Source organism: Alligator sinensis, unplaced genomic scaffold (assembly GCF_000455745.1).
Source record: "Alligator sinensis unplaced genomic scaffold, ASM45574v1 scaffold111_1, whole genome shotgun sequence".
NCBI lineage: Eukaryota > Metazoa > Chordata > Crocodylia > Alligatoridae > Alligator > Alligator sinensis.
The window spans coordinates 1,813,831-1,832,205 of NW_005841875.1; the positions used below are offsets into that span (position 1 = coordinate 1,813,831).

General features: G+C 39.4%; 1 protein-coding gene across 5 annotated transcripts in view; it reads left to right on the plus strand.

The window, feature by feature from the left end:
- The first annotated feature begins 5,584 nt into the window (after nucleotides 1-5,584).
- LOC102378831 (core histone macro-H2A.1) overlaps nucleotides 5,585-18,375 on the plus strand; it is a 45,131-nt gene continuing 32,340 nt past the window's right edge. For all 5 annotated transcript variants that reach the window (XM_006017192.3, XM_025196034.1, XM_006017194.3 and 2 more), the window contains exon 1: nucleotides 5,585-5,785. In XM_006017192.3, the coding sequence (XP_006017254.1) occupies nucleotides 5,614-5,785 (172 nt within the window). In that variant the 5' untranslated portion in view covers nucleotides 5,585-5,613. The remainder of the gene's footprint in view (nucleotides 5,786-18,375) is intronic.

Here is an 18,375-nt window from a genome sequence, read left to right on the forward strand (position 1 = left end):
AAAAATAAAAAAAAACAAAAAAAAGAGAGGGGGGGGGGGGGGGGGGGAAAGAGAAATTTGCCTAACGTGCATTCCCTAAAACTGTCAGCTCATCATAGCCCTGGGGCCTCCAGTAAAGTTTTCTTTGGTTGGCTTCACCTTACTTGACCACTGATTAGCCATGAGTCAGCACATTGCTCGACATTTTATTAGTATTGGCAGCGTTTCAGAGTTCCTAATATATAGCCGCACATTTGTGAACAATGTGTACAAGTACAATTAGCATCTTCTTCGAAATCAGCCCTGCTGTTTTCTATAACGTTTCTTGAAACAATGTAAAATTCATCTCCTTCCAACGAGATGGGTATTCTACAGAATGGTAATCCAGAATTCAGATTTAGTCTTTTTTTTTAAGTCTTTTTCTTTACCCATTGTAAGTTAGATAGGCTCCAACACCATATACTCTAGCATCTATCGGGAAATGCCCTAACTTTTTATATTTAGATATTGGGTAATTTAGTAAAGATTCCAGCTTCATAAGGTATATCTTAAAACAGAAATCTTTAAAATGTGTGATCATTTCATTTCACAATACTACAATTCCAGCAGTTGTATGTTGAACAAAAAAAGAAAACAAACAAAGAAACCCACACAGTCTCTATGGCTTGCAGTGTTTACATTTTTGATTATATGATCAGCCTTTGTCTAATCATCACACATTGAGAGTTATAAAATACTTTATGTACAGTGTCAGCTCATGGCTTTTATTCATGTTGATGCAAGTCATTTGTGGCCATGAAGGAGAGGATATCTTCTAGAGTTTGTAGAAGTGCTGTAGGAAGTTTTTATAGAAAAATACTATTCATTGTGCACAATATATGTTATGACATATTGGAGGTGTTTTTAACTAACCCTTGCAAGGCTCCTGTGCTAAAGGGAATATAATACGTTAAAGAAAAGCTTGTTCCTCTGACCATCAGCAGCATAGTGGGCTGGAAAATAGTAAAGGCTTTGTCCTGCTGATTTTGCTTAAACCCAATAATGGAAGTTGAATGGAATATGATTGATGGCAATTGGCAGCAAGTTAACGATAAACTTAGTGTCGCTCAAATTGACGATATATATCAAGAGACAATGATGTATGGTACAATTTGTTTCCACATATGAAGGAATGACTTTCATAACTCACATCTCCATTCCTCGTGAGTTGTCATTTTCTTCGTAGTAGAAATTGAAAATGTAATGCCATTTGATCCCATTATGTTGTATGCTATACCACTCTGCCGTGACCATCCATGTGTGTCTTCAGTTTGTATTTTAAAATATCAGGTATGCTGTATTCAACTCCAATTTATTCTGAGCGTCTTTGGCAACAATTCTGTATTGCTCCATAGTTTTCCTTGTATATTGGGTTCCAAATGTTAACAGCTCACAGATGGATAGATGACCCAACTCCCCGAGCAAAACCCACAGGCATGCTACAGGGAGAGAGCAGCGGGGACTCTCTCATATTCCCTTCCAACCATTCTGTGGGAGGAAGCATCCTGTGGGTTATGTTGCTAGACATATTTTATGACCAAGACACACTACAGGGAAGCATGAGGGAACTCAGAGCTCACAGGCCAGAGAATGGGACCCAAACTATTAAGATTTCCGTGGACATGGCAGCCCCCAGTAACTTGTGATTGGTGACTTCCCTTCACAGAAGAGGTACCAAAACTATCTTTTCCTGTAGAGGAAAACTTTGTTCCTCTCTCCCTTTCTGGATTCTGATCTCAGGACTGTGCTTCTGCCTAAATTCTTGTATTCTCATGCTGCATATATCAGATCTATTGGGACAGATGTACAGACACAAGCACTGAGATGGTCTGTTTTTCAAAAATTTCTAGGAACCCAAATATAGTACGGGAAACACATTTTTATACTTGGTCAGATGGTCTTAATTCCAGGTTTGCCAGCCTAGAAAGAGGGAGGGAGCTAGGCTGCTCTAGTGGTGGCAGATGACAGTACAACAAGCAGTGACCTCAAGCTGTAGCAAGGGAAGTCTAGGTTAGATTAGGAAAAAGTCTCTCCCAAGGAAGGAAGAAAACACTGGAACAGGCCACCCAGAAAGGTGGTGGGATCTCCATCCTTGAAGGTTTCTAAGACCTGGCTCGACAAAGCCTTGGCTAGGATGGTCTAGTTGGGGATGTTCTTGCTTGGAGCAGGGGGTTGGACTAGATGGGACAATCCTTTTGCAAAGATTTATTAACCAACCCCCTGCTGGCATAGAAAGTTAGGGTTGGAAGGACCTTTTCTATGATTCTATGCTTCTAGCTGTACAGTAAATCCATGGTAATTTACACCATAAATGGGAGACCTGTTGTAGAGTAGAGCTTTTGCAGATTACTGAATATGGAGCCCCAGACTCAGCACTAAAGAGATGCAGACCCTAGAGCTTCTACAAAGCTACTCAGCAGGGTTTTTGGAAGAAGCAGTTTTCAGCCCACTAGGTGAAGAAGTCTACTTGGGGCACGTGCCCCTACCAGCTGGAAGGGAGCATCTTCCAGCAAATTGTTAGATTCCTTTGCATTCAGCCCCAGTTTGTCCTTCGCAGACTGTCTAGAAATAGATTCATAGGGGTCTCTGCATGATTGTGGAAGGGGCTGGATCAGTCCCTGAAGTCACTACTCATGATGTAAAAGCAAGGATGAGCAATCACAACATGCACATTCCAGTTATGACACTTGAACTTCCAGTTCCATTTTTGACAGAACTTCCTCATTAAAAATTAGCTCTACCTAGAAGCGTGCTGTGCTTCAGTTCTGTAAAACACACACAGTCTTAATAATATGGGCCCTCACTAAATCTTTGGCTAATAAATCTTTGAAAAAAGGGCTGTCAGAAGATTGTGTGTCTTAAAATTATGTATTTTACTGTATTTCTGCAGGACCTGGTATTTCATTGTTAACTGTTAGCTATGCTTGAAAATTACATATTTTTTTAAAGTGTAGAACAATACATATAATAAATATTATTTGAATTAATAATACTTTTTAAAATGTGCTCTCTTTGTTTTTCCCATGTTTTTGCTTTTAGTAAAGGCCATATTTTTATAGGCTATAATTAGCCAACTCTTCATAGAAACCCACCAGCTTTCCAGGCTACCTATGGAAAAATGTGCCTTTCTTCAGTTCTTCACTTCTGTTCTATGTTTTCACCCTCCTCCATTTTCTAATTGTTTTCTTATGCCTTGGTTTAAACAAGTACATGGATAATAGTCTGTTAAACATGTTAATTCCATCAAGCGTCAATTGACTGAAATTAAATTGAGATGAGTGTCTATAAGATATTTGCAAACAGGCCTACAATAGGTAGAGAAAATGCTCATACAATTACCTGTCAGATCTCCAATTATTAAAAAAAAAAAAAAAAAAAAGCTAGACCTTTATTTGCTGGTATTAACAAAAGAAACGACACCTATCAGGTGATAGCATTTTAAGTCAAATGATTTTGAAGTTCTGTGTTTTTTAACAATTATAGTAAAACTCTAACTCAGATCCGTTTCCCCCAAGCCAAGAAGTCAGCTTTTGCAGTCATTCACATTCATTTGGGTTTTTTGAACTGTTCTAGCATCTCACCCGGTGTGGAGCAAGCAAGAAGTGTTTTGGCAGTGGTTTCCCCTTCTAAGGTTATCTAACTTTGTTTTTGAAAAAAGGCCAATTTTGCCTATCCAGTATGACTTGTTTCAAAGCACCTACAGAACTACATTGTGTTTACCTTCACCAAGCAATAAACCTCTCTCATTGATTTTTAGTTAATTTTGTGAAGATATTGAACCTTTGATGAATAAAGCTGTGTTTTAGAATGTGGGTAAAAAGGAGACTGCTGAATAGGTATTTGAAATATGGTCCTAGTCATCAGAAATAATCTTGATTTGAGATTTACGCACCCTGGATCTCAACAAGTAGTTGAGATTTAAAAGACTTCAAGGCATGTCAGTACAGATCAGGAATCATATCACAGGAATTGCAAAATTTAAAAATAGGGTTGGGTGAACCTGTTTTGCCTAATTTTGAATTCACTCCATCATTGTAGATTCTGAAGTTTGACACACAAGTTATTAGCTTTGTAAGGAAAGACTAGGGAGAGCACAGGGAGGAAAAAACCCCTAGAAGATCAGAATGAAAGATGGAGCAGAGAATTGGCAGAATGAAAAACAAACACAGACTGTGAAAAAATTTCCACTGACAACAGCATATACACACTGTCTAAATGCTTTCCATTTGTGCCAGACTAGATTTGGGGCAGAAGATGAAGAGTCTGGGCTCTTCTATCACAGATGTATACCACTGGTTTTCCTTTGGCTAGTCTTTTAAAAAGAAGTTATAATAATCTTTGTAAGAAAAAATATAAAATGCTGCATAGATAATGCAGGGAAAATATGAATTAATTACCTATTTTGAAAAATACTCCTTCAAACTGCAACCACAGTTTAGGAGCAGGATCTCCTTTGGTTTCGATGAGGCTTTGCCAATTGCTATTTAAAAACCAACACTCCTGCAAGAAACCAGAAAAGTAAACCAAAAAAATCATTTGGTACATGTCAAAAGCAGGTTTCTTTACGTCAGTAAACTGAAATGCAGTTGTCAGACGACTGTCGTGTGTGTAGACAAGTTACTTTGGGGAAGGAGTGCAGTCAGCCTGAAGATCAGATTCCTCCAGGGCTCCTCTTAGTGGTATAAGCCTCAAGTTGCGGATAACGAGATTCTCAGAGGTTCAGAACCAGAAGGTTCATCTCAGGTCTTTCTCTGTCAAAAGCAGAGAGAACTTGGTACATAGTAGGTGGAAATTTACTGCCTATGAGTAGTAAAAAATAAAAAATGGAGATCTTAGTTCTGTAAGGACCAAAGGCAGATTAATTCAGTCTGAATAGGAGTAATTACTCCATTAGTAGTCATACAACCACATTCATTGCTCATGCACATTAGCAATGCTGTTGTGTACTGTACTTGTTTCATAACCCAGACAGAGGCTGTTTCCATAAGAGAAGGTATTTCCTCCAATGTGTTTGCGAAACATATCCCCTCCTTTTCCCCTCAAGCCTCATTTGCCTGCTACATTAACTACCTCAACTTCACCTCATGGATAGCAGCGTTCAGTTTTATTTATCTGTAATAAAGTCTTCCAGGCTGGAAGGAAACTCCAAATGAACCTACACATTATTACAGATTTGATTTCCTGCCAGTTGAATGCTGAATCACATTTTATATGCATACACAAGATAAGCATCCAGTATAAAACAATATTTGTAAGTTTATATTTGTAAGTTTATATCTGTTATATTATACACCTGTGAATGCACACACATTTTCAAATGAAGAAACCTTCTGTCTACATGCTTCAGGTACCATTGACAATTCAAAATGTCTACCTCAGAATAACAGTCCAGTTTAGCTAAAGCTCAGCATAATGAAGTATTTGAGCACAATCAATGTTGGTTCAATTTTGTCACTGAGAAAAAATAGTTAAATCTCTTGCATCTAATGGTGGGGTACAGTGACCACTGGAAAGCATTACATTTTGCATTTCATACTGGTAACCATTTGTCTTCCTTTGTTTACAGTGTGCTGTTCCAGATCCAATACAGACAAAATGTCCAGCAGAGGTGGAAAGAAGAAGTCCACCAAGACTTCCCGCTCTGCAAAGGCTGGGGTCATCTTCCCCGTAGGAAGAATGCTCCGTTATATTAAGAAAGGTCACCCAAAGTACAGAATTGGTGTTGGAGCTCCAGTGTACATGGCCGCAGTACTTGAATACCTGACTGGTAAGATTAACAGAAAAATGCAACGTAGCACCAGGGAGAATCAATACAAGCACAAGCAAACTCCTATAGTATACAAACAGGAGGAAATGTCTCCAGTGAATTGTCTTTCTGTCTTTTCTAAAGGCAAAAATAGCTGTTGCGAAAATGAGGTACCTAGAAGCCTAAGCTACCACATTTGGGATCTACAGCTCCGTATTTTGTAGGCATCCCAGTCCAGGGGTTTGGCTTGGCGTGGCTTGTTAAAAAACACTCTTATCAGACTTGACCTTTCTGAAAGATTCTCCCCGACAGCCATGGGCACTGGATTGAACCTCCCATGCTGCAGTCCTGTCTAATTCCACTCTTGCGTTTGAGCTTTTGGTTGATATTATATTTCTGTTAGACTATACATTCTTTTGGACAGAGTTTTTCTTCCTGGTTCATCCAATGCTGTGATTGCTGACCTGATTATATGAACATTAAATTTTTCCTGACTTCTAGATTACTTTCTTCCTGGAGGTTGGTGGGGTGTGGAAATGAACTTTCCTATTTGTTTATTTTGAAGTCCAGATGCACACTTTACTTTTAGGTTTAGTCAGCAGATCTGTAAATATGTACTGTCTGTCAGTCTGCACTTCAGTACAATTTGTTTCTTTACTTTCATTAGCAGTCATTTTCTGTTGTCCCCAGCACTGTAGTATCAGTGCTGTACTGGTAAAAATCAGGAAGTTCAAGGTTTTTTTTCCCTATTTTCAAAGTGAAAATTGAGGTAGAGAGAAAGTAGCTATCCTGAGATTATAAAGGAAGTCTGTGGCAGAACTGAAAATAAAACCCTGGATATACCACACAGAGCACAGGAGCTTAACTACAGAAAAAGTCTTCTTTTTGTGGAAGTCTTAAAAATTCCAGGTTTTTATTCCTGAAATCACTAACTTGAAATGAATCCTAAATATAATAGTTTCCACTATGGGAGGTATTATCAAGGTTGATAGATTTTTAGAGATGATAATCTTGACATTAGCCACTGAGTATAAACAATAAAAACAAACCACAATCTTAGTCACACAGCCCTATCGGTTTATGGATCTGTATATCTATAGCTTAGAAGCCTCAGCATAGGACTTAGGCTTCACCAATGTTAAATAGATTGTTATTCAGTGGAGACTTCTATTAATAAGAGATAATGAAAACCCTTCATTGATTTTTAGCCTCCCCCCGCTAGCACTTCTGCACAACACTTGCTTCGTTTGGTTCTCTGGCAATGGTCAATACCTGATCCATCAAAGCATGATACCTTCTCCATAATGTACCCTGTCAAGTGGGAAAGGGAAGCAGAGTTAGAGTGCCTGTTCGTGTTCTTGACAGCAAGCAGCAAAGCAAGTGATTTGGAGTTGTCACTTTATTAAAGTGAAAGGGATGGTGCCGTCACCACTAAGAGCACACACTTGTGGTCAGCTCAGAACAGACCGTCCTCACAGCCAAGACTTGAGGTAGGGAACAGCGATTATAATTTGAAAGATTTCACGTTGCCTTTCTCCATCACGTTTTTTACTTCTGCCTCCCCTACCAATGCTACAATAAAAGATTGGTAACATAAGAGAATTAATTCATAGTCTGCCCAGTTTGTGTAAAAAAACAACCATTTACATTACCTTGTTGGGCTGTGTTCTTCTGCTAGTCACCAAACCTTCCTTATTTTTCAAGAAGTCTCTAGTTAGGTTCCCCCAACCCTACTTTAGTTTTCTTCTTTAAAAATAGCTCTTATATGCTGTAGACTCCCTATAAAAAAGAAATTAGAGTGCTTTGTTTTCCTTGCTCTGGTAATGCTGGTGCATATAGCTATTACATGAGAAAGGAATGGCAGGGGCTTTGAATGTTGTCCTTTTAAAGGAGCAGAGCAGTACAGGTGAGCTTGTGGCAGTACTAATGAGCAGCATATGTTACCCATTAAATCCTTGATTGAGAGGCTTTCTGGAACAGGAATATCTTTGGGAATGGAGAATGGTATAGGAAATGGGTAGTATTTCTTTAACAGCTGTGCACTCTGGGAAGTTGAATTGGAGGAGATAAAAGCACACATCCAAAGGACCTTATTTAAAAGCAGAGATGCTAGGAGGGGGAAGGCGTTGTTTATATAATAGGCTTTTCTCATATGTTGATGTAGGCAGTTCACATATTGAGGCACCTGTTAGGTGAATGAGTTTATTGTAGAGCGGTTATGCTCTCCAGGATGAGTAGGGGGCAGGTAGTTGTAGAATTCTTTGTGCTGAAGTCTTCCATCTTCTCATGTGTTGGGCACCTAACATCTAGCTCTTTTTTCTCCCCATTGAATCATGGTGAGCCTTTGTGTCTGACCTCACCTGCTTTTCCTCCTCCCTTTGTCTATTGAACACTGCAGCTATTATTCATGGGGCATGTCTTTTAGGCCCTTGAGTTTTAGCATCTTCATTTGAAAAATGTATTTTTTTTTATTTAAAAAGAAAAGCATGTTACAAAGATCATCAGAACTCTTAGAAGCTCACTGGAACTCATTGGAGACTTTTAATAAGAGTGAGCTTTTTTTTCTGCCTGCCTTGTTAAACATCACTCTGTAAAGCCAAAAACCTGCCTCTTCCTGCCCCACAAAGGTAATCTGGAAAAGGCTGCCTTATCAAGACATAATCTAAGAATAAATGGGGGATGTTAGTATGCCTTAGAATGGAGGAAGAAATGTGATGTAGTGAAGATGAGCTAATGTAAACCTGAAAGATGGCAGGGACGGAGACCCTGTCCATCTGGAAAGGGAAGTGGAAATGATGATACAGAAAATAAACCAAGGGAGTTGGTTGAAGAAGAGGGGGAAATAGGATATAAAAGAGGGTCAGGAATTAAAGGGCACTGAGACATAATCAATGAAAAGGAAACTAGAAACTTTGAAAGCAGTTCAGGTACCTATAGTGTATAGCCCTGATCTTAATCCTTTTCTGTTTGGAGCAATTAAAAGTGCAGCAGATACTGACTTCCACTGAAAAGCCTCCTTCTGAACTTGCACTGAAAGATTAATGTTCAGACCTGAGGTTTTTGAAAGGTCCTCTGTAAAGGAGGCTTTGAACTTCAGTAATATTCATAGCTATTTAGATTTTTGTCTTATTTTTTACATCCTTCTCTAGTTAGGAGAGACTTTTCTCCATTTTGCAGTTCAAAGAACTTTGTGGCACCACTCCAGAACATGAAAACATGGATATATTGCACTTTCAGTTCTTCTTTTCCTCTGTCGTACCCTGATGCCCCCAAGCTCTAGTTTACATTCTGTATTTCAGTACCGTGCACGCTATCTCGGGGCTTTGAAGTACAGGTTTACTAACAAGGGAGCAATATACATTGTACTAGTACACCAGAGACCGCTGTCCTGCAGCCGCTTCAGGTCATTTGAGCCTAAAAAACATGTATCTTTGTTTTTCCCAACCAGAGGGATGGTAGAAGCCTTTCAGGTGTTCTAGCAGCTCCTGTCTTGAGCAGCAATTCCCTGTAGCCATTATTGCTCTGCAGTAAATAAGGAGGAAAAGAAAGATCTTTAAATATTTAGTTTGTATTTGGCTCTTCAATTAATGAAGGGATCCCCTTTATCCCACTTTTCAATATACTTTGAGGTCTGGTCAGGCATAGCTCTAGTCTGGCATACAGTACCCTCCTGCTTTTTGACAGTAATATCCCAAAAAAGTCCCTGTCAGCATGTACAACCTACATGGATACCTGTCTGTAAATGTACTTCATACACATTCATTCTCTTGGATTTCATACAAACAAATAGCGTAGAACCTCTACCTTGCCAAAGTGAGTTGGGCAAAAGGAGATAATGCATCTTTTTGTCTTGTCAAAGCTTTTGAGGCAGATGAGTATGAACGTACCACAGTGTACATTGTTAAAGAGCAGGTCAGTTCTGCCCACATACTCCAGAATCATACATGATATCTTGTAATTCGTGTTTGTGACATTTCTTCTTTCATCCCAAGATTGGTTTAGATAGTGCTATCAAATCAGATCAAGACAACCAGAATATTGCATTGCGGTTCTCCTTACACATAGGGGCCAGTTTTTATGGATTGCAAACTGGTTTGGGCTGAAAAGGAGCGCTGTGGTGGCTATACCTTGAGGTCGCTGACAGATTGGGATGCCTCACCTTATCCCAGCAGGGGTGAGGGCATGTTGCCCATTTCTCTTCCTGCTCTCCCTAATGGAAAACTACAATCTGCTTTTCTGCGTATTTCCTCTCTAAAGTTCTGGCCATATTACCTGAAACCCCTATGTCTCCAGTTGACTCAGAATGAGAGAGACGGTCATATACTACATCTTGGACCAGAAAAACCATTCAGATGTCTTTGTATAGATCCTTAGTTGTTCTAACACTTGCCTAGCCACACACACAGCCACATATCTTCCCCTTGGACCTATGATTTTCAGGAGTTGTATTACACGCATCTACTCTGAATATTCTGTCAACCCGAAAAAGAACACCCTTTGGTTCTGAAAAAAGGAAAATCAAATTCTCCTGAGCATATATTAAAGGCAGCCAGAAACAGGCCTGAGAGTGGTGTTTTTTTTGGTCAGCTCACTCCTCTACACTGAAAATAAGTTTCAGTTGCCAAAATGTCACAGCAAATGAGGAGAGGGAGAAGTTTATAAAACAGCAGGAGAGCAGGCATACAGGGAAAAAAAATAGGACTTTGATTTACATTTGTCCTGCAGTCGCTGAAGTCCAGATAGAAGAAAACTTTAAACGTCTGTTTTTTCCATTAAAATTTTTCCTTGACTGGATTTTATTGTCAATTCATGTATTTTGTTAAAATAGAAGACAAGCACCTTTTGAATACCAGAGCTATAATTCCATCCCTGGGGTTCTGGTGACTTAGCTTTGTTCTCAGGCATTATGATATCACCAGAACTGCCAGTGGAGTTTCAGATAGTCAAGGTCAGTTGTCTGCTCTTCCATCTCGCATCATTTTAGTTGCAGAAGACTATCTGAAGCTGTTGACCAGCTCAAAATTGAAAGATGTGTTCAAGTCCAGTAAACTGTACTTCTCACCCCAAATATTGACTTTGTCTGATGTTTAAATTAATCAGCTTGAACTGCTGTTCACCTCTCGTGCTTTCCTTGCTGCTGAAAAATTGTACAGGCTACTGGAGTAGGAATGTGACTTCATTTGTTTTTAAAGCAAATGCTCTAATGAACTTCTAGGGCAAAAATTTGGCATTCCCGCATTCCACAATAAAAAGACCATTGGTTAGAAGCAGGTTTCAGTTACAAGCTTTCTGAGTTTACTAGTGGGGAGAGAAAACGAACCCAGTGGCACATAAGTAGAAAAAAGATCATAAGTGCAAATTCCACTGATGATAACACTGCCCTTTTGAAATAGCTGAAACAATTCCAGCTGTGATATGCTTTTTCTCCAATTAAAATGAGCAACTTTTTTTAAACAGTAATCCCTGGTGCAGAGTTAAGACATAAACTATAAATCTGAAGGCTGGACAGAAACGCTGTCAATTTAAAAGACTTTGAGAGTCCTTGAGTTGCTTTTCCGCCTAGGAGAAACTGCTTAGTCAGGAGAAAGTGTCATTGCCTAGACACAAGGTGATGTGAAATGTGCAGCATCAACAAACTGAGAAATAGAAGGAAATACTATTTTCTTCTCACAACTTCTGGTGTCTCTCATAACTTCTGGTGCACAATTTTCAGTGAGACATGGGTTTTTTTTTTCATTTTGAGATCATCTGTCTTGCCAGCAAATTCTAATTGTACCTCATGCTCTTTGGGGTTTGCAAAATAACTCGAGTGTTGAAAGATCAGTGTTTCTAATATGGGTTAACACTGCACATAAAGCACAACAGTGCTGTTGTGCTTGCGAGTGTGCCGGTGCCAGCAGTGAGCTTTCTAAAGAAGGGTAGTGGCAAAGCTCCTTTGTAGCAGTCCTCTTTTACATTGGGTCTGTGCCATCCCTGTAGCAGAACCGAGATTGTCACAGTTACTTACAAAATCTTTATACTTGTAAAAGACGCCTGTTTAACTTTAAGACTTTGTAGTGTTATCAATTAAACATTTAACAGTCTTCCCTTCTAGCCTTATAAATGCATGAATCAGAGTGCTTCCGACATATATAAGTGGAAAGTTTCCTTTCTCCCATAAGCCTCCTTGGCTCAGATCCTGTAAACACTTATGCACATGCTTAACACATGAGCAGTCCTGTTAAGTTTAGTGTAACTACTGAGTATAAGGCTAAGATTATGCCTAAGGATTTGCAGGTTATTCTCAAAACACTGTAGATCAAGATGTACAGAAAACCAACTAAAACAAAATAATTTCCATGAAAACCATTGCAGTACATAGTCACGTACGCCCATATATAAAGCAGTATTTCAGAGTATCTGCATCCTATTTGGATATTTTTTTGAAGCCTGGTACAGGACCATACATGGCTTCTGATTTCAATCATTGATTTATTTCCTCCCTTAACAATTATTAAGCTTTGATTTATGCCTTGATTAATATATTTTACCTTAAATATTGCATTTGAGTATGACTTTGTCAAAAGTCATTAGCTGTTTATTTGGCCATCCATTGCTGTTTATTTTAATAGTAGCATCACATTTTGTTGTTTGTTTTATTTTAAACAAAATAAGAGGTTTATTTTGCTGCACGTTCTCTTTTTCCTCCTTTAAAACTCTTACGTGGGAAAGAAGTGACTCTTATTTTTGCAAATAATTATAGACGTCACTCTTGACATAGTTTGTAATGTCTTTCTTCTTACCCCTTCCAATTGGAGCCTGATACCATCCCAGTACAGATGAGTGAGAAGTAGGACAATAATCCTGCTTTTATCAAGTACAACTCAGTACTAAGCAAGCCAGCCAAATTCAGACTTTGGCTTATGAGTGGAAGAACAACTTCTTCTTTTTTTAAATCTCATCCTATACATATAGGGACAAGTAAAGATATATGTAAGCATTGGGGCTGTGCGAAGCTTCAGTCGCTGATTCGATTCAGCGGAGATTCGGCTCGATTCGGTGGCTGAATCTCTGAATCGAGTCAGGAGACCCTTGAATCTCTTTGAATTGAATTGGAACCCTCCACACTGATTTGGAGATTTGGACACACACAGAGCTTTAAATGTTTTTCTACATACCTCAAGGTAGCAGGTGGCTTATGAATGCTGCAATGGTGGGGTGCATGGAGCATCCACAGGAGTGCGGGGGGGTCCCCAGCGCCCTGGGTAGCAGACCCGGAAATGGACCAGAAGCACTTCGGGCTCCACCAGGGGGCATGCAAGAGGGCCCTCCCGCACCCCCCGAGCTTGGCGACTGGTGCCTCCTGGGTCTGGAGGGCACCCAGGATCCCCCTGCAGCCGATCGCTAAGCTGGGGGAGGGCACGGGGGGGGGCCCCCCTGTGCGCTCCCTGGCAGACCCAGAAGTGGACTGGAAGTAGTTCAGGTCCACTTCCGGGTTCACTGCCGAGCACCCGGGGGGCCCCCCTGCACTCCTGTGGGACACTCCATCCGCCCCACCATCGCAGCGTTCACGAGCCACGCATAGTACCTGGCGGTATGTAGAAAAAACATTTAAAGCTGTGTCTACGTCTGAATTGCTGATTCTCCAAATCAGCATTGAACCTTCACGTTCGGACTCGGCCGAATCGAATCGGGGACAGTAATCGAAATCAACTAATCGAATCACTGTCCCTGATTCGGACTGAACCCAAATCCAAATTGAATAGGGCCAGTTTCGCACACCCCTAGTAGGCATGTTTCAGAAAATGAGTAAGTATGTTATCTTCCGGATAAACATAAATGCAGCATTGGTTTCCGTATGCTTCATAATCGCCACTCTGCTAGTTACATGGGATGAGTAAGACAAAAATACTGCTCAGTATGTTAATGTTTATTCTCAGTTGTACATCTCATTAGGAAGATGTATTGGATGTATTCCACATGGCCTAAAGATAATTTCTGATACAGAAAAGACCATAGGCAGAGGCAGAACTTAGAAACAACAGAATTTTTTTTTATTAATGATGAAAATATTATGCATTTAAACTTGTTCCAAAAGGATCTAGGGTTTTTTTTTAGCATTGGAGGCAACATCCAACAGAAGGAAAACAGATACTACAGTGTTGCTTACTGCATAAAAATTAGATGGGAGAGCAGTACAGAAACATGGCATGAGGTCTGGTTGGTGAAATCTAATAATGATAGAACCCAGTTTGGTCAGCAGCATCTTTAGCATTGACTTGTGTGCAGTGGCATGCACCACTGCCATGCATGCTGGTCTCAGCACCCTGATGCATACATCCTCAATACACAACCCATTCCCTCCATCCTCTTTTTGCTCAGGCCCCTGGTACAGAAATCATTCCTTCCAAACAAGGTGAGCCCCAAACCAGACATTTGATATGAGGTCATCTTTTCTTTTATTACTAGTGCTGTTGGCTTCTGCTAGCTTCAGGGGCTGATTGGCATCCACCACCTGACTTCTTTGTGTGTGTAATGCAAGTTCATAACGTACGCTTGTAAAGGTCAAAGACTCTAAACCAAGACTAAGTCTGAAGACATTAGTGGTCTTCTGCACTCTAAGGCAACCATGCCAAAACATACATGCTGCACTCAATCAAGTAACGTCTGGCAGCAGTTAAATTAATCATGTTTGAATGCATTTTTTTAAACATATGTAAACTGTTAAAGAGTAACAACTATGTGTCAACTATTAGGGAGAGGAAACGCCATTGCAAAAAAAAAAAAATAACTTGGGTTAAATCGGAATTTGCCAAGTTGACAGAAGGGAAGTGTGCTATAGCTTCTTTACTTAGTACAGGGTTTGAGCATTGCACGTAGACAGCATTTAAGTTTAACTTCACATTCAGGTTGCCCTGAATATGATCTCTGCACGCCCTTGTATACTGATTAATCTGGAGCTTTAAAGAGCCTACGGGTGAAATTATACTGGGACATCTACAAAGAGTAGTGGATCACTTAAAAATGTAAGAAAAGATTGAACAGAAGTTTGAGTCAAGTGTGAAAGCTCTAAGTGGAAATGACTCTTGTGGCCTGAACTCGTGCTTTGTGTAAACATCAGTCAGTCATCTGCCTCACAAAAACACAACACTTACAATAACTTGGCACAGTTAACAGTTTGTGCTCAAAGGGGCCCAGTTTTGATATAGCCCAGAGACGAACGCATGAAGGTGTTTTTTTTTTTTTATCACATCCTACAAAGATGATTACCTTGTTGAGGGCTGAGGTTATACCAAGGCTTGCACAGAGTAATGAAATTCCTTGAATTGATTTCCACTGCATCAGATTTCCATGACTTCGAGTCAAGGCTGAGAACTGGTTTATTGGAATGCATAAGGAGAAAAAAATTATTAAATGATTCTACCTTTGCTGTTAAGACTGCAGGTTCCAAGGGGGGTTGGCTGGAATATGTAGAGGAAAGAATGCAGGAAACTCTTAACAATCATACTTGATTGGGGTTGATTGGGTTAAAACCTTCCGGAATCATGTAAAATGATTCTGAACGCAATAAAATGCTGATGGAGCAATGATTAATTTAAAATACAATAAACAGACTCCTTGTCATGTCTTTGGCTTTATAGCAAAAAACATTTTCTCAATGGGGTTTTTACCAACATTCACTTTTCTTTGATTCCTGGATGTTGTTCTCAGTTTTCTTTTGGTTGGAGGAAAGGCTTCAAACAGTTTTTCAAAAGGCCCTGATTTCTTTCTGTTGGAAGTCGTGTATTCAAAAATTGGCTTTGTCTCAACACATCACCTGTTAGCTGTTACGAGCTGAATTCTCAAAGCCATGACTTCATCTCCCTGAAGAGAAGGTGGACAAGAAGTTTCAATACAACAGATATAGTTTAATTCAAGAGACATAAACCTACGAAAGAAAGAAAAAAAAAAAAAAAAGGATTCTTGGGATGAATGTGGAGAGCAGAACTGTCAACTGTATTTACATTCAGATAGCAACCCTGCAGTCCTGAATACTTGCCAAATGCAAAAGCTGTGTATTTAGAAAGGGGGAAGGGGCCATGACTTTAAAGGAATCCTACACTAGTAACAGTTTATTTGAAGACAAAAAATACAGAAATTTCTTACTGTACATGTGATGAGGTAGAATGCATTCACTTGAGTTTTTAGCCAGGTCAGAAGTTGCTACTGTGTCTGTTTCATGTAGGACTGCATTAATTTGGTTTTTTCTACTTCTTTTTCCTGTATTCCTTAGACCAGGTTAGCATAGTAAAATGCCAGACAGAGCCATGTGCACAAGGTGCAGCAGCAGATTTGTGGAATATATAAATGACATTAATTCAAATGGGGATGTTGTGAGTTGCCCCAAAATTGAGTAGACTTCTGTTTATGTTGAACCTCCAGATGTTTAAAGACTCTCATGAAAACCCTGAAATTCAGCCTGGAATCAGCTTTCTGTAGAGATTTCTAACTCTCCTCGGTTGTGCTTCCATCGGAAATGCTTTAAGAACAGCTTTTCCTGTAGTCTTATCTCTGCTTAAGTGCAGAGATGAAGACCCTGTTTCTTTTCCCTTTAACTCATTTTCAGCTGAACTTTTAAAAACCTAAGCAGCGAAAACATTTTCTTTTTCTTCAAGTTTTTAGGAACAGCCTTAGACCATTTTTTGTTACCCAGCTTCTAAGTCTTTCAACTCATTTGTATTTTAACGTATTTGATTCCCTTGTCTTTGAGCACAGACTAGTTATTTTAAAAATGAATTAAATCCAAAAATAAGTCAAATAGTTATGGAAATATAGAGGAAATATTGATCCTATAAATTAATTAAGGGTGTTTGTATTATATTCTGCCTTCCCAGGCACTCACTGACTCTTCCTTCATTGCCTACCACTAATAGGAAACCTCATCCAGTGTAATATGCCAATATCTTATATTCACGTTTCATCTTTTTTTTGTGAATATACATCATTCAAATTCTTTATTTATTAAAGTGTTTTTTTCATATAATATACATTTTAAAAGAATGCCAGTGGAGGGATTTTTAAGGTTAGTCCTAACTCTTTTGTTGGGTAAATCTTGGTTTCAGTGGGACCACTTGTATGAGTAAGTAATCCTCTGGATGCATAAGGTTATAGAACAGGGCTCTTCAACTCCAAATGCCATTAAATTTGTGTGTGTGCTCCTTCTTTCATCAGTCAGGTTTGAATATATTTTTGATGCGTGGTTTTCTTAGAAGGTACATCTCAGTGAGTGTACTCTGCAGAAGTGTTGCTATAGTAATTATCCATCTGGGAAAAAAATACTTAAGTAAATAAATGAAGAGAATAGAGATAGCATAACTAGCTAGAGCCTTCATCCTTTCTCTGTACCATCACATTTTGAAAAGACTCTGCAAATGCTCTAGTTCTGTCAGAAAGACTGGGGGAATTTGTGTGTGCTACCAGACCTTTAATCTATAGTTTGGGCGGGGGCAAAGGATAGCATGTCCTCTGATATATTTTTTTTTTCTCTGTGCTGATATGCTGCCTTTTAGGGAGTCCACCTTTTGATGCAAATCACATACTGGCTATTAGCAAGTCTGAAGCTGGGCAGGGTAAAAACTACTGATTAATCAGCATATAGCAGATGACCATTTTGATGGCGTTGATATCTCAGAGTGCAAGACATGTTTGAGCTGCCCATCCCATGAAGTACATGGTGGTAATTGTTGAAAATGTTAGCATTTCTTTCTTGCCTGCCTTATACATTTTGCCCGTGGTGCTGCTGATAGATGCAGCTTAATAGGAGAGTAGTGGTGTGTGTAACAGCTTGGCAGCAACTCGGATTTCTTGGAACATCAGGTGCACAACTGAGCTAGCATCTTGGATAGGCACCTTGGGTTTGCTGTAGCTTCCCCCGTCTGTCTTTCAGATAAGGCCTTAAAAGAGGTTGCCATCTATTTTGCACAGACACAAAGAACTAGTTGTTTCCTCTTTTTCCCTGGACAAGTATAGACATATATTTGTACATGCATATACCATGACTGCACATACATAAAAATATACATTTGTAAAAGAGCTGGAGCAGGCATTTAGAAGTAGCTGTTTGTGTCTTAACAGATCCCTGGTTTGTGTGTTTGATCATAGGCCTGTAATATTTTTAGAAATTGTTTTATTAAAGCATGGTGCCAGCCGTTCTGTGGCGCGTTTTGTAAGAGCAAGAGTTTGCAACAGTGTTTTAGGCAAGGCCCTACCACAATTGCCAATTTCCTCGACCAGGGTAGATTGCCATCAAATGTAGCTGCTGCACATGTGACTACATGTGTAGTAAGTGAAGTGCTTTAGGATGAAACGTACTATAAAAAACTAAGAAGATAATATTACTTCCCATTTAAATGCAGCTTCCCCTGAGTTTGAAGATCTCATGTAGTACAACCGAAGTCTTCTGTGACTCAAATTTGGAACTGGCAGAGGCATGTTGTTAAAAAAAAAAAAAAAAAAATTCAGTCTAGATCTCAATTTTCAGCTTAGGCTCATCTCTAGAACTACTGTATGGACAAACACACGTTTTATTCAGGAAAGTCCTCTTCTTTACAGAGAGCAGGAGCCAGATTTTCTTCATTTGAAACTGGTTTAGA